Genomic DNA, 12,354 nt, shown 5'->3' on the forward strand with positions numbered 1-12,354 from the left:
AATCCAGTCCTGGAGGAACAATAATAAAATGGGTCACGGTCCCATGACTTTACTCTGATGCTGAAGTAAGAACATTCCAAACACCATGACCGCAGAGAGCAAAGTGCTAGGCTTGGCTTACAGTAAGAAACTGTGATGATTCACATGTTTTGAGGGTGAAGTCATTGCAATGAGGTGGGTAGTACTGCACAAAGGAGAGCTGTTCAGTTCTGCTGACTTTAATTAACCTCCATCCACTACTCCTGAATCTCATAGCTTGTGACAGCGAGTGCAGTAGACCTGGGCAGGGAGCAAGTTATTTTGGCAAGGAACAAACCTCTCTACCTTAGCCCTTCTACCAGTTAGTGGTAGCATTTTTCTACAATGAGTTACTCTGTCATGTAGCTCCTACGAGACCCTAGAGACAAGATCGTTTTTACAGACATTGAGGTCTGTTTACACACAGATACTGAACCCTGCTGGTTACATTGACAACCTCACCTCTTATATAGTGTTTGTCAGTGTTATTTTTTCCCGGATATTGTTTTGTGGTTAGTGCTATCTGGAATCCTTGGGTTGTCCGTACCCTAACCTTAACCCCTACCCTAACCATAACCTAACCCTAACCATTTTAAATGTACATTTCAATGAGGTATTGTCAGAGTTGGGACGTCCCAAGTATCCCAGATAGCCTGGACCATTGATTTGTGGCCCAAGATGTACAGTATAGGTTCATGATAGGTATACTAATTGTACACTATCACTCCTGTCCCTGTGCCCTATGTGTGTGGTTGCAGTTTGAGGGCTGTCAGAAGGCTTTCTCTCGGCTGGAGAACATGAAGATCCACCTGCGCAGCCACACTGGAGAGAAGCCTTATATATGCCAGCACCCCGGCTGCCACAAAGCCTTCAGCAACTCCAGCGACAGAGCCAAGCATCAGCGCACACACCTGGACACGGTGAGTTGAGTGGCATAACTCAGACAGACACACATATGGTGTGACAATGGCGCCGGAGGAGATGGCTGCCGTTTTACGGTCTCCTAACCAATTATGTTATTGTGTGTGTTTTTTTCGCAATTTACTTTGTACATAATGTTTCTCTTATGACCGAAAAGAGCTTCTAGATATCAGGACAGCGATTACTCACCTCGTACTGGAAGAAGAGTTTTTCTTTAATGAGTCGGACGTGAAGGATTTACTTCAGACACCCGACAAGGCCCTCATCCCCGTCATTCGCAGGAGAAAGAGACAGAGATATCGGGGACGTAGGTCGGGTTGCCTTGTAAGGATCCGACGGCGAGAGGGTAATCTGCCTTTACCATCAGTCCTATCAGCCAACGTACAATCATTGGATAACAAAATAGATGAACTACGACCACGTATATCCAACCAACGGGACATTAAAAACTGTAATATCTTATGTTTCACAGAGTCGTGGCTGAACGACGGCATGAATAACATACAGCTGGAGGGTTTACGCTGCATCGGCAAGATAGAACAGCCGCCTCCGGTAAGACAAGTGGTGGCGGTCTGTGTATATTTGTAAACAACAGCTGGTGCACAAAATCTAATAGTAAGGAAGTCTCAAGGTTTTGCTCACCTGAGGTAGATCTCATGATAAGCTATAGACCACACTATTTACCAAGAGAGTTTTCATCTATATTCTTCGTAGCTGTCTGTTTACCACCACAAACCGATGCTGGCACTAAGACCGCACTCAATGAGCTATATACGGCCATAAGCAAACAGGAAAACGCTCATCCAGACTTAAATCCATTTTACCTCATTTCTACCAGCATGTTAAATGTGCAAACAGAGGGGGAAAAAACTCCAGACCACCTTTACTCCACACACAGAGACGCGTACAAAGCTCTCCCTCGCCCTCCATTTGGCACATCCGACCATAATTCTATCCTCCTGATTCCTGCTTACAAATAAAACTGAAGCAGGAAGCACCAGTGACTCGGTCAATAAAGAAGTGGTCAGAAGACGCAGATGCTAAGCTACAGGACTGTTTTGCTAGCACAGACTGGAATATGTTCCAGGATTCTTCCGATGGCATTGAGGAGTACACCACATCAGTCACAAGCTTCATTAATAAGTGCATCGATGATGTCGTCCTCACAGTGACCGTACGTACATACCCCAACCAGAAGCCACGGATTACAGGCAACTTCCGCACTGAGCTAAAGGGTAGAGCTGCCGCTTTCAGGGATCGGGACTCTAACCCGGAAGCTTATAAGAAATCCCGCTATGCCCTCAGACAAACCATCAAACATTGTGTGATCTCGCTCTCCGTAGCCGATGTGAGTAAGACCTTTAAACAGGTCAACATTCCCAGACGGATTACCAGGACGTGTACTCGAAGCATGCGCGGACCAACTGGCAAGTGTCTTCACTGACATTTTCGACCTGTCCCTGACTGAGTCTGTAATACCAACATGTTTCAAGCAGACTACCATAGTCCGTGTGCCCAAGAGCACTAAGGTAACCTGCCTAAATGACTACCGACCTGTAGCACTCACATCTGTAGCCATGAAGTGCTTTGAAAGGCTGGTCATGGCTCACATCAACACCATTATCCCAGAAACCCTAGACCCACTCCAATTTGCATACCGCCCCAACAGATCCACAGATGATGCAATCTCTATTGCACTCCACACTGCTCTTTCCCACCTTGACAAAAGGGACAACTATGTGAGAATTCTATTCATTGACTACAGCTCAGGGTTTAACACCATAGTGCCCTCAAAGCTCATCACTAAGCTAAGGACCCTGGGACTAAATGCCTCCCTCTGCAACTGGATCCTGGAATTTCTAACGGGCTGCTCCCAGGTGGTAAGGGTAGGTAACAACACATCCGCCACTCTGATCCTCAACACGGGGGCCCCCAGGGGTGCGTGCTCAGTCCCCTCCTGTACTCCCTGTTCACTCATGACTACATGGCCAGGCACGACTCCAACACCATCATTAAGTTTGCCGATGACACAACAGTGGTAGACCTGATCACCGACAACGATGAGACAGCCTATAGGGAGGAGGTCAGAGACCTGGCCGTGTGGTGCCAGGATAACAACCACTCCCTCAACGTGATCAAAACAAAGGAGATGATTGTGGACTACAGGAAAAGGAAGAACGAGCACCCCCATTCTCATTGACGTGGCTGTAGTGGAGCAGGTTGAGAGCTTCAAGTTCCTTGGTGTCCACATCACCAACAAACTATCATGGTCTAAACACACCAAGACAGTCATGAAGAGGGCACGACAAACGCCTATTTCCCCCCAGGGGACTGAAAAGACTTGTCATGGGTACTCAGAACTTTAAAAAGTTCTACAGCTGCACAATCAAGAGCATCCTGACTGGTTGTATCACTGCCTGGTATGGCAACTGTTCGGCCTCCAACTGCAAGGCTCCCGAGTGGTGCAGCGGTCTAAGGCACTGCAGCTCAGTGCAAGAGGAGTCTTTACAGTCCCTGGTTTGAATCCAGGCTGAGTCACATCTGGCTGTGATTGGGAGTCCCATAGGACTGCACATAATTGAACCAAGGTTGGTTGGGTTTGGCTGGGATAGGCCGTCATTGTAAATAAGAATTTGTTCTTAACTGACTTGCCTTGTTAAATAAAAATATATACAGTTGAAGTTTACATAAACTTTGGTTGGAGTCATTAAAACTCGTTTTTAACCACTCCACAAATTTCTTGTTAACAAACTATCGTTTTGGAAAGTCGGTTAGGACATCTACTTTGTGCATGACACAAGTAATTTTTCCAACAATTGTTTACAGACAGATTATTTCACTTATAATTCACTGTATCACAATTCCAGTGGTTCAGAAGTTTACAAACACTAAGTTGACTGTGCCTTTAAACAGCTTGGAAATTTCCAGAAAATTATGTCATGGCTTTAAAAGCTTCTGACAGGCTAATGGATTTGATTCAATTGGAAGTGTACCTGTGGATGTATTGCAAGGCCTACCTTCAAACTCAGTGCCTCTTTGCTTGGCATCATGGGAAAATCAAAAGAAATCAGCCAGACCTCTGAAAAAATATTGTAGACCTCCACAAGTCTGGCTCATCCTTGAGAGCAATTTCCAAATGCCTGAAGGTACCACGTTCATCTGTACAAACAATAGTACACAAGTATAAACACCATGCGACCACGCAGCCGTCATACCGCTCAGGAAGGAGACGCGTTCTGTCTCCTAGAGATGAACTTCCTCTGGTGCGAAAAGTGCAAATCAATCCCAGAACAACAGCAAAGGACCTTGTGAAGATGCTGGAGGAAACAGGTACAAAAGTATCTATATCCACAGTTAAACGAGTCCTATATCGACATAACCTGAAAGGCCGCTCAGCAAGGAAGAAGCCACTGCTCCAAAACCGTCCTAAAAAAGCCAGACTACGGTTTGCAACTGCACATGGGGACAAAGATCGTACTTTTTGGAGAAATGTCCTCTGGTCTGATGAAACAAAATAGAACTGTTTGGCCATAATGACCATCATTATGTTTGGAGGAAAAAGGGGGAGGCTTGCAAGCCAAAGAACACCATCCCAACCGTGAAGCACGATGTTGGCAGCATCATGTTGTGGGGGTGCTGTGCTAATCCAAGTATATAATTTTAAAAGACTAATTGATCATTAGAAAACCCTTTTGCAATTATGTTAGCACAGCTGAAAACTGTTGTGCTAACTAAAGAAGCAATAAAACTGACCTTCTTTAGACTAGTTGAGTATCTGGCGCATCAGCATTTGTGGGTTTGATTACAGGCTCAAAGTTTCCAGCAACAGAACTTTCTTCTGAAACTCGTCAGTCTATTCTTGTTCTAAGAAATTAAGGCTATTCCATGCGAAAGATTGCCAAGAAACTGAAGATCTCGTACTAGCTGTGTACTACAGCTCAGTTGTGCACCGGGGCCTCCCATTCCTCTTTCTATTCTGGTTAGAGCCAGTTTGCGCTGTTCTGTGAAGGAAGTTGCTGATGCTCCAGATACTCAACTAGTCTGTAGAAGGCCAGTTTTATTGCTTCTTTAATCAGAACAACAGTTTTCAGCTGTGCTAACATAATTGCAAAAGGGTTTTCTAATGATCAATTAGCCTTTTAAATTGATAAACTTGGATTAGCTAACACAAAGTGCCATTGGAACACAGGAGTGATGGTTGCTGATAATGGGCATCTGTACACCTATGTAGATATTCCATAAAGAATTCAGCTGTTTCCAGCTACAATAGTCATTTACAACATTAAAAATGTCTACACTGTAATTCTGATCAATTTGATGTTATTTTAATGGACAAAAACTATGCTTTTCTTTCAAAAACAAGGACATTTCCAAGTGACCCAAAACTTTTGAACGGTAGTATACATATTACCTCAATTACCTTGACTAACCAGTGCCACCGCACATTGACTCTGTACCGGTACCCCCTTTATATAGCCTTGCTACTGTTATTTTACTGCTGCTCTTTAATTATTTGTTATTTTATATATTTTACTTATCTATTTTTTACTTAACACTTATTTTTCTTAAAACTGCATTGGTGGTTAAGGGCTTATAAATCAGCATTTCACTGTAAGGTCTACACCTGTTGTATTCGGCGCATGTGACAAATAACATTTGATTTGATTTGAAAACACACATCGAAAGCCGAAAGTTGTTGGTTTTGTGACATAATTTACATTTTGTGTCTGTGTGTTTGTGCAGAAGCCGTACGCGTGTCAGATCCCTGGTTGTGTAAAGCGCTACACTGACCCCAGCTCCCTGCGCAAGCACATCAAATCCCATTCATCCAAAGAGAGGCAGTTTAGGAAAAAGGTCAGTATGGAGCTGCCTGGACTCTGCTCTTAACAGTTATACCTGATAATCAGCTTCATCACGCTTTGCTGTCAAAGTGTGACTGCAGTCTCAATGTCTCTTTAGACTCTTTAGACACTCTCACTCTCTCTTTCACTGCCTCTTAGTTTCCCCACTTACTGTACGTAATGGGGACACTTCTGTTGTATCACAAACACATCCACTCGTACAGTACACTATGCCGACACATAATATTGTATACATCTTCACTAGTTAGTTTATTTTCTTTGCTGCGTTGTAATATTCAGACTATTAAAGTTCCTGTTGATAAAAATCATGCTCATTAACTCTATCTTCGAGTTAAGGTTATGTAACCATAGATACTGTACAACCAGCCACAGGAGGTGAGTTGTTTCTATTTTTTTTAAAGTATAGTTTACAAATGCGCGCTCCCACATTCACAGCTTCTTTCATTAGCAAGTTACTTTATTCTCTGCTTGCATTTATGCTGATCTCTGTACATCTGTTTCCATGTGATTGGTCTAAAGCTGAGGTCATCAATTGACATGAGCCAAGAGACATTAACGGACTGTCTAACCATCCAACCCATGCTACCCAGCCTCTCTCCTCTGGACATGATTAACAGCAAGCTGGGCCAATCACCAATACCTTCCCTAGATCTCTACACAGGTACGCATTTTTTACATGCATTGACAGTGCCTTTAGTACAGTAGTTCTGGCAAATATAACCTTACTAGAATGAAAGCCATGGTTTCATACACTGTATATACAGAAGTATGTGGACACCCCTTTAAATTATTGGATTCGGCTATTTCAGCCACACCCGTTGTTGACAGCTCAGCTGTATAAAATTGAGCACACAGCCATGCAATCTCAATAGACAAACATTGGCAATAGAATGGCCTTACTGAAGAGCTCAGTGACGTTCAACGTGGCACCATCATAGGATGCCACCTTTTCAACAAGTCAGTTCGTCTAATTTCTGCCCTGCTAGAGCTGCCCCGGGTCAACTGGAAATGCTGTTTGTGAAGTGGAAAGTTTAGGTCAACAACTACTCAGCTGCAAAGTGGTAGGCCACACAATCTCACAGAACAGAACCATAGAGTGCTGAAGCGAGTAGCGTGTATAAATTGTCTGTCCTCGGTTGCAACACTCACTACGAGTTCCAAAGAAGAACTGTTCGTCGGGAGCCTCATGAAATTAGTTTCCATGGCCAAGCAGCCTAATCTTAGGCACACAAGCCTAAGATCACCATGCACAATGCCAAGCGTCAAACGGAGTGGTGTAAAGCTCGCCTCCATTGGACTCTGGAGCAGTAGAAACACGTTCTCTGGAGTGATGAATCACGCTTCACCATCTGGCAGTCCGGCGGACAAACCTGGATTTGGCGGATGTAACTGTAACGTTTGGTGAAGGAGGAATAATGGTCAGGGGCTGTTTTTCAATAGTTTTGGGAAGGCCCTTTCCTGTTTCAGCATGACAATGCCCCCGTGCACAAAGTGAGGTCCATACAGAAATGTTTTATTGAGATCAGTGTGGAAGAACTTGACTGGCTTGCATAGAGCCCTGACCTCAACCCGATCAAACACCTTTGGGATGAATTGGAACGCCAGGCCTAATCACCCAACGTCAGTGTCCGACCTCACTAATGCTCTTGTGGCTGAATGGAAGCAAGTCCCCGCAGCAATGTTCCAACATCTAGGGGAAAGCCTTCCCAGAAGAGTAGAGGCTGTTACAGCGGCAAAGGGGGAACCAACTCCATATTAATGCCCATGATTTTGGAATGAGATGTTCGACGAGCAGGTGTCCACATACTTTTGGTCATGAAGTGTATGTTCTTATACTCCTTAGTTTGAGTCTGAGTTAGAGGCTTATGCTGTGTGTAGGATTGTTCGGTGTATTCATATCTCTCCTTTGTTGTCTGTGTTTGATAGATCTGCTGACCAGTGGGCAGTCTAGCCACTGTGTGTCTCTATCCATCCCTTTCCCTCCAGCTGTTCCACAGGGCCAACCCTCCTCAAACAGCTCACACCTGGCTCTGCTGCGCCCCCAACAGGACAGTTATAGGTATACAGCCACACAGCAGAAAGATTATTATTAGTCTTCTAGTCTATTTATTTTTTTATTTAACCTTTATTTAACCTTTATTTAACTAATCTATTTGAGTTCACCACATACGTTTTTTCAGCTGTGAGGCAATTCTAGAGTTTGTTTATTGTCGTTGCCGGTTTTACATTTATATGGGGAGGGAACTTTTGCATTTAGGATAAACAATTATTATTCGTACAATGGTGTTTTTCCTATGGTTAGATTATGACAATTCATAGGCAGCTGTCACAACCTGGACCTGGCTAAACTTCCCTGACTTCTGTCACTTAGTATGTGTTGCCGTTGTGGTTATGTGGAAATAATTTTCTAAGACATTGATGGTGAGACCATTTTCATATTAAACTATATGTGCCTAATATACTGTAATTCTGTTTTAAATGTAAAAAAGTGTAAGAGACAGTCTTGAACTAGAAAAGTGGATACTGTTTAAACCATTCATCATAGTCATATTTAGTCACATATTTATATCGCTGTAATGAAGTATTCTCAACGTAAATGCAATAATCAATTTATAATAAACCAGTGGATGATGCTGAGGGGAGGACGGCTCATAATAATAACTGGAATGGAGTTTAATGGATGGAACGGAGTGAATGGAATGGTATCAAACACATGAAAACCATGTTTTTGATACCATTCCATTTACTCCATTCCAGCCGTTATTATGACCCGTTCTCCACCCAACAGCCTCCACTGTAATAAACATATAGGAGTAGGAGTCATGCAAGGATGTTTATAATCGCATTCAATGTTCCTTCCTTAAGACTGAGAATTCAGTCATTTTTCCAGGTCTTGTGTAAAGTTTGAAGAACTTACATGTCATGTGTTTCACAGTTATGACAAGTGCTGGCTAATGAAAGTTCTGAAGTCATTGCCTTAAGAACTGTCTTTCAGTCTCACTCCCAAGGATTTATTAAATCAAATCAAATGTTATTGGTCACATGCACATGTTTAGTTGATGTTATTGCGCGTGTAGCGAAATACTTGTGCTTCTGGCTCCAACAGTGCAGTACTATCAAACAAGTAGTTTCTAATATATACACTAGATGACTGACAGGGGGCGCTGTTTTGAAGCCCTCGCAGCTCTATCTTGGCACCATCGCCGGTGTAAAAAACATTTTGGAAGCTATAGAAATGCATTTATTAATGTCAACATTTGTTTTTGCCACGTGTATTCTATTACAGACACCTTCATGCATACTTTTAAATTATATTATGTAAGATAAACATAAAGATAAAAAATCATATATTAAAACATTTTCCTTAAAGTATCATTTTTTGGAAAGTTTTGTAACTGTCCTCACTACAACAACAAAATACTTAAATAAATGTACTATATATACAAAGGTATGTGGACACCCTTTTAAATTAGTGGATTCGGCTATTTCAGCCACACCCGTCGCTGACAGGTGTGTAAAATTGAGCACAAAGTCATGCAATCTCCATAGACAAACAATGGCAGTAGAATGGCCTTACTGAAGAGCTCAGTGACTTTCAACATGGCACCGTCATAGGATGCCAGCTTTCCAACAAGTCAGTTCGCAAAATGTCTGTCTTGCTAGAGCTGCCCCGGACAACTGTAAGTGCTGTTATTGTGAAGTGAAAACCTCTATGAGCAACAACGGCTCAGCCGCGAAGTGGTAGGCCACATAAGCTCACAGAACAGGACTGCCTAGTGCTGAAATGTGTAGCGCGTAAAAATCATCTGTCCTCGATTGCAACACTCATTACCGAGTTCCAAACTGCCTCTGAAAGCAATGTCAGCAAAGAACTGTTCGTCAGGAGCTTCATGAAATGGCTTTCCATGGCCGAGCAGCCGGACATAAGCCTAAGACTACCATGCCCAATGCCAAGCATCGGCTAGAGTGGTGTTTAGCTTGCCGCCATTGGACTCTGGAGCAGTGGAAACATGTTCTCTGGAGTGATGAATCACGCTTCACCATCTGGCAGTCTGACGGACGAATCTGGGTTTTGCGGATGCCAGGAGAATGCTACCTACCCCAATGCATAGTGCAAACTGTAAACTTTGGTGGAGGAGGAATAATGATCTGGGGGTGTTTTTCATGGTTTGGGCTAGGCCCCTTAGTTTCAGTGAAGGGAAATCTTAATGCTACAGCATACAATGACATTCTAGATGATTCTGTGCTTCCAACTTTGTGGCAACAGTTTGGGGAAGGCCCTTTCCTGTTTTAGCATGACAATGCCCCCGTGCACAAAGTGAGACCCATACAGAAATGGTTTGTCGGTGTTCGAAGAACTTGACTGGCCTGCACAGAGCCCTGACTTCAACCCCATCAAACACCTTTGGTATAAATTGGAACGCCCGACTGCAATCCAGACCTAATCGTCCAACATCAGTACCCAACCTCACTAATGCTCTTGTGGCTGAATGGAAGCAAGTCCCCGCAGCAATGTTCCAACATCTAGTGAAAAGTCTTCCCAGAAGAGTGGAGGCCGTTATAGCAGCAAGGGGGGGGGGGGGGACTAACTCCATATTAATGCCCATGATTTTGGAATGAGATGTTCGACGAGCAGGTGTTCACATACTTTTGGTCATGTAGTGTATAATTTAGTCTTTGAAACATTTAATTTAAATACTGTAGAATTCTATTAATTCTACTGCTCCTCAAGGGGAGTGCCAATATGTCCGACCGGTGGCTTCAAAGCCTCTCACTGACCAATACATAGCTTCAGCAATCCAGGGTGTATATACATCATTGCTCTTTCCCCTACTGGGTTACCGATTAACAGCGTTCTTGGTATTCTGCAGGGGACAATTATATCTTTATACAGTGACAGACCTTACCTAGTCCTGTTGAAATCTACAGTCCCTCCAACATACTCTATTGATGGCTCCTGGCAGATACTTTTTTTCTGTCTCAGTGTGTCTAAGACATTGACGGGCAGATATGTGTTTTAATGGCATCACTGGTTGCATAATGTCTGACTCTCTGACAATGTGTCAGACAATGGTGAATAGATGGTTATATTTCTCATCCATCCCGTTAATGTGGTTTGGTTTTTTAAACGTGTTCACATCTACTTTCTGTGAAGAGAACCTGCAGGCCCAGTTGCATCTGTTGGGCAAGCGACTGGCTATTTTCTATTCATTTTGAGTTCCCATTGGCACAGTCCCTGTAGCCATGACTGATTCAAATGCCTCTCCCCTTTTCTCTATTTTTTTCTCATCTGCAACAAATAAGTACTTAAACATCGGTTGTCATGGATTTATGGCAGTAGGCTCATAGTTAGAATAATCTGATTAAAATAAAGCACAATTTTCTCCCATTGTGAAAGACTCCAATAGGCTTTTTGTGGCACGCTGCATCTCAGCTGTGAAGAGAGCTGTTGATAAGAGGTTTTACAGGTTGGGAATGGCCAGCAACACTGTTGCCTGTTCAGCTAACAAAAAAACATAACTTCGTCCATGCACTTCAAAGGCGGTGAGAAGGAGGGTTTTCTGTCATTTTGGGCAGCCAGATGCTCATGGCTTCTCACTGACACTGATTGTCCTGGCAGCAGCGGTAGGCCGCAGCATTCACCACAGGATTCTGGGTACACAATCAGCCATTGAAAGCGTTGGTCATTGGTCTCAAGGGCCTGCATTAGTGGAAGCTATAGGCACCAACTTGAGTGGCTCAGGAATTCAATAAGTGAATCATAAAATCTGAAAAATACCATTCAGAGGCTGTGGGAAGAGAATTGCTGTTATTACCTTTCTAGATGTTAAATCGATTGTAAAATCCCTGTTGACATTTTCTTCACTGCCTTTATGTGATTTCGTTATTCACTCATTCAGCCTGTTCATCGTTATTCCCTTAATCAATTGCATTGTAAACACCTCAATTATTTTAATTACACTGGTGCCAGTAAGAAAAATGAAAAAGGTTTACAGCTACACAATAAAAGCATTCAACCAACTCATTGTTTTGCCTTCTGAAGCATTTTCTTATCTCTTACTTTCTGATGCTTAGTTTGGGGAAATATATTTTTCCAGTCTGGGCAACAAAAACAAAAAAAACAGGTCATTAAGATTTCTCTCAAATACCGTCTGCTAAATAAGAAACTTCTATCTGTGCTTAGTTCTAATTGGTTATTTAATGTCGGGCAAGTGTGCTATGTTACTATGCCTCAGTTACGAAGTAGCTGCCTCTTTTAAACAGACGTCTACTTGTCAGTGTCTTTTGACTGAAAGAGCTGTCAGTAGTTTGAGGCAGAGAGTAGGGTTAACAGCATCATGATATTGTGTGTCTTTTGACTATAAGAGCTTTCAGTGGTTTGAGGCAGAGAGTAGGGTTAACAGGCATCATGATATTGTGTGTCTTTTGATTAAGAGCTTTCAGTGGTTTGAGGCAGAGAGTAGGGTTAACAGCATCATGATATTGTGTGTCTTTTGACTATAAAGCTTTCAGTGGTTTGAGGCAGAGAGTAGGGTTAACAGCAATCATGATA

The 12,354-nt window shown here is 42.9% G+C and overlaps 1 protein-coding gene across 1 annotated transcript in view; it reads left to right on the forward strand.

The window, feature by feature from the left end:
* LOC111981850 (zinc finger protein GLIS3-like) overlaps nucleotides 1-12,354 on the forward strand; it is a 33,041-nt gene that overhangs the window by 13,551 nt on the left and 7,136 nt on the right. The window contains exons 4-7 of the mRNA XM_024013320.2: nucleotides 777-938; nucleotides 5,683-5,793; nucleotides 6,321-6,462; nucleotides 7,728-7,860. Coding sequence (XP_023869088.1) covers nucleotides 777-938; nucleotides 5,683-5,793; nucleotides 6,321-6,462; nucleotides 7,728-7,860 — 548 coding nt within the window. The remainder of the gene's footprint in view (nucleotides 1-776; nucleotides 939-5,682; nucleotides 5,794-6,320; nucleotides 6,463-7,727; nucleotides 7,861-12,354) is intronic.

The sequence above is a fragment of the Salvelinus sp. IW2-2015 genome, linkage group LG20 (genome assembly GCF_002910315.2).
Source record: "Salvelinus sp. IW2-2015 linkage group LG20, ASM291031v2, whole genome shotgun sequence".
Classification (NCBI taxonomy): domain Eukaryota; kingdom Metazoa; phylum Chordata; class Actinopteri; order Salmoniformes; family Salmonidae; genus Salvelinus; species Salvelinus sp. IW2-2015.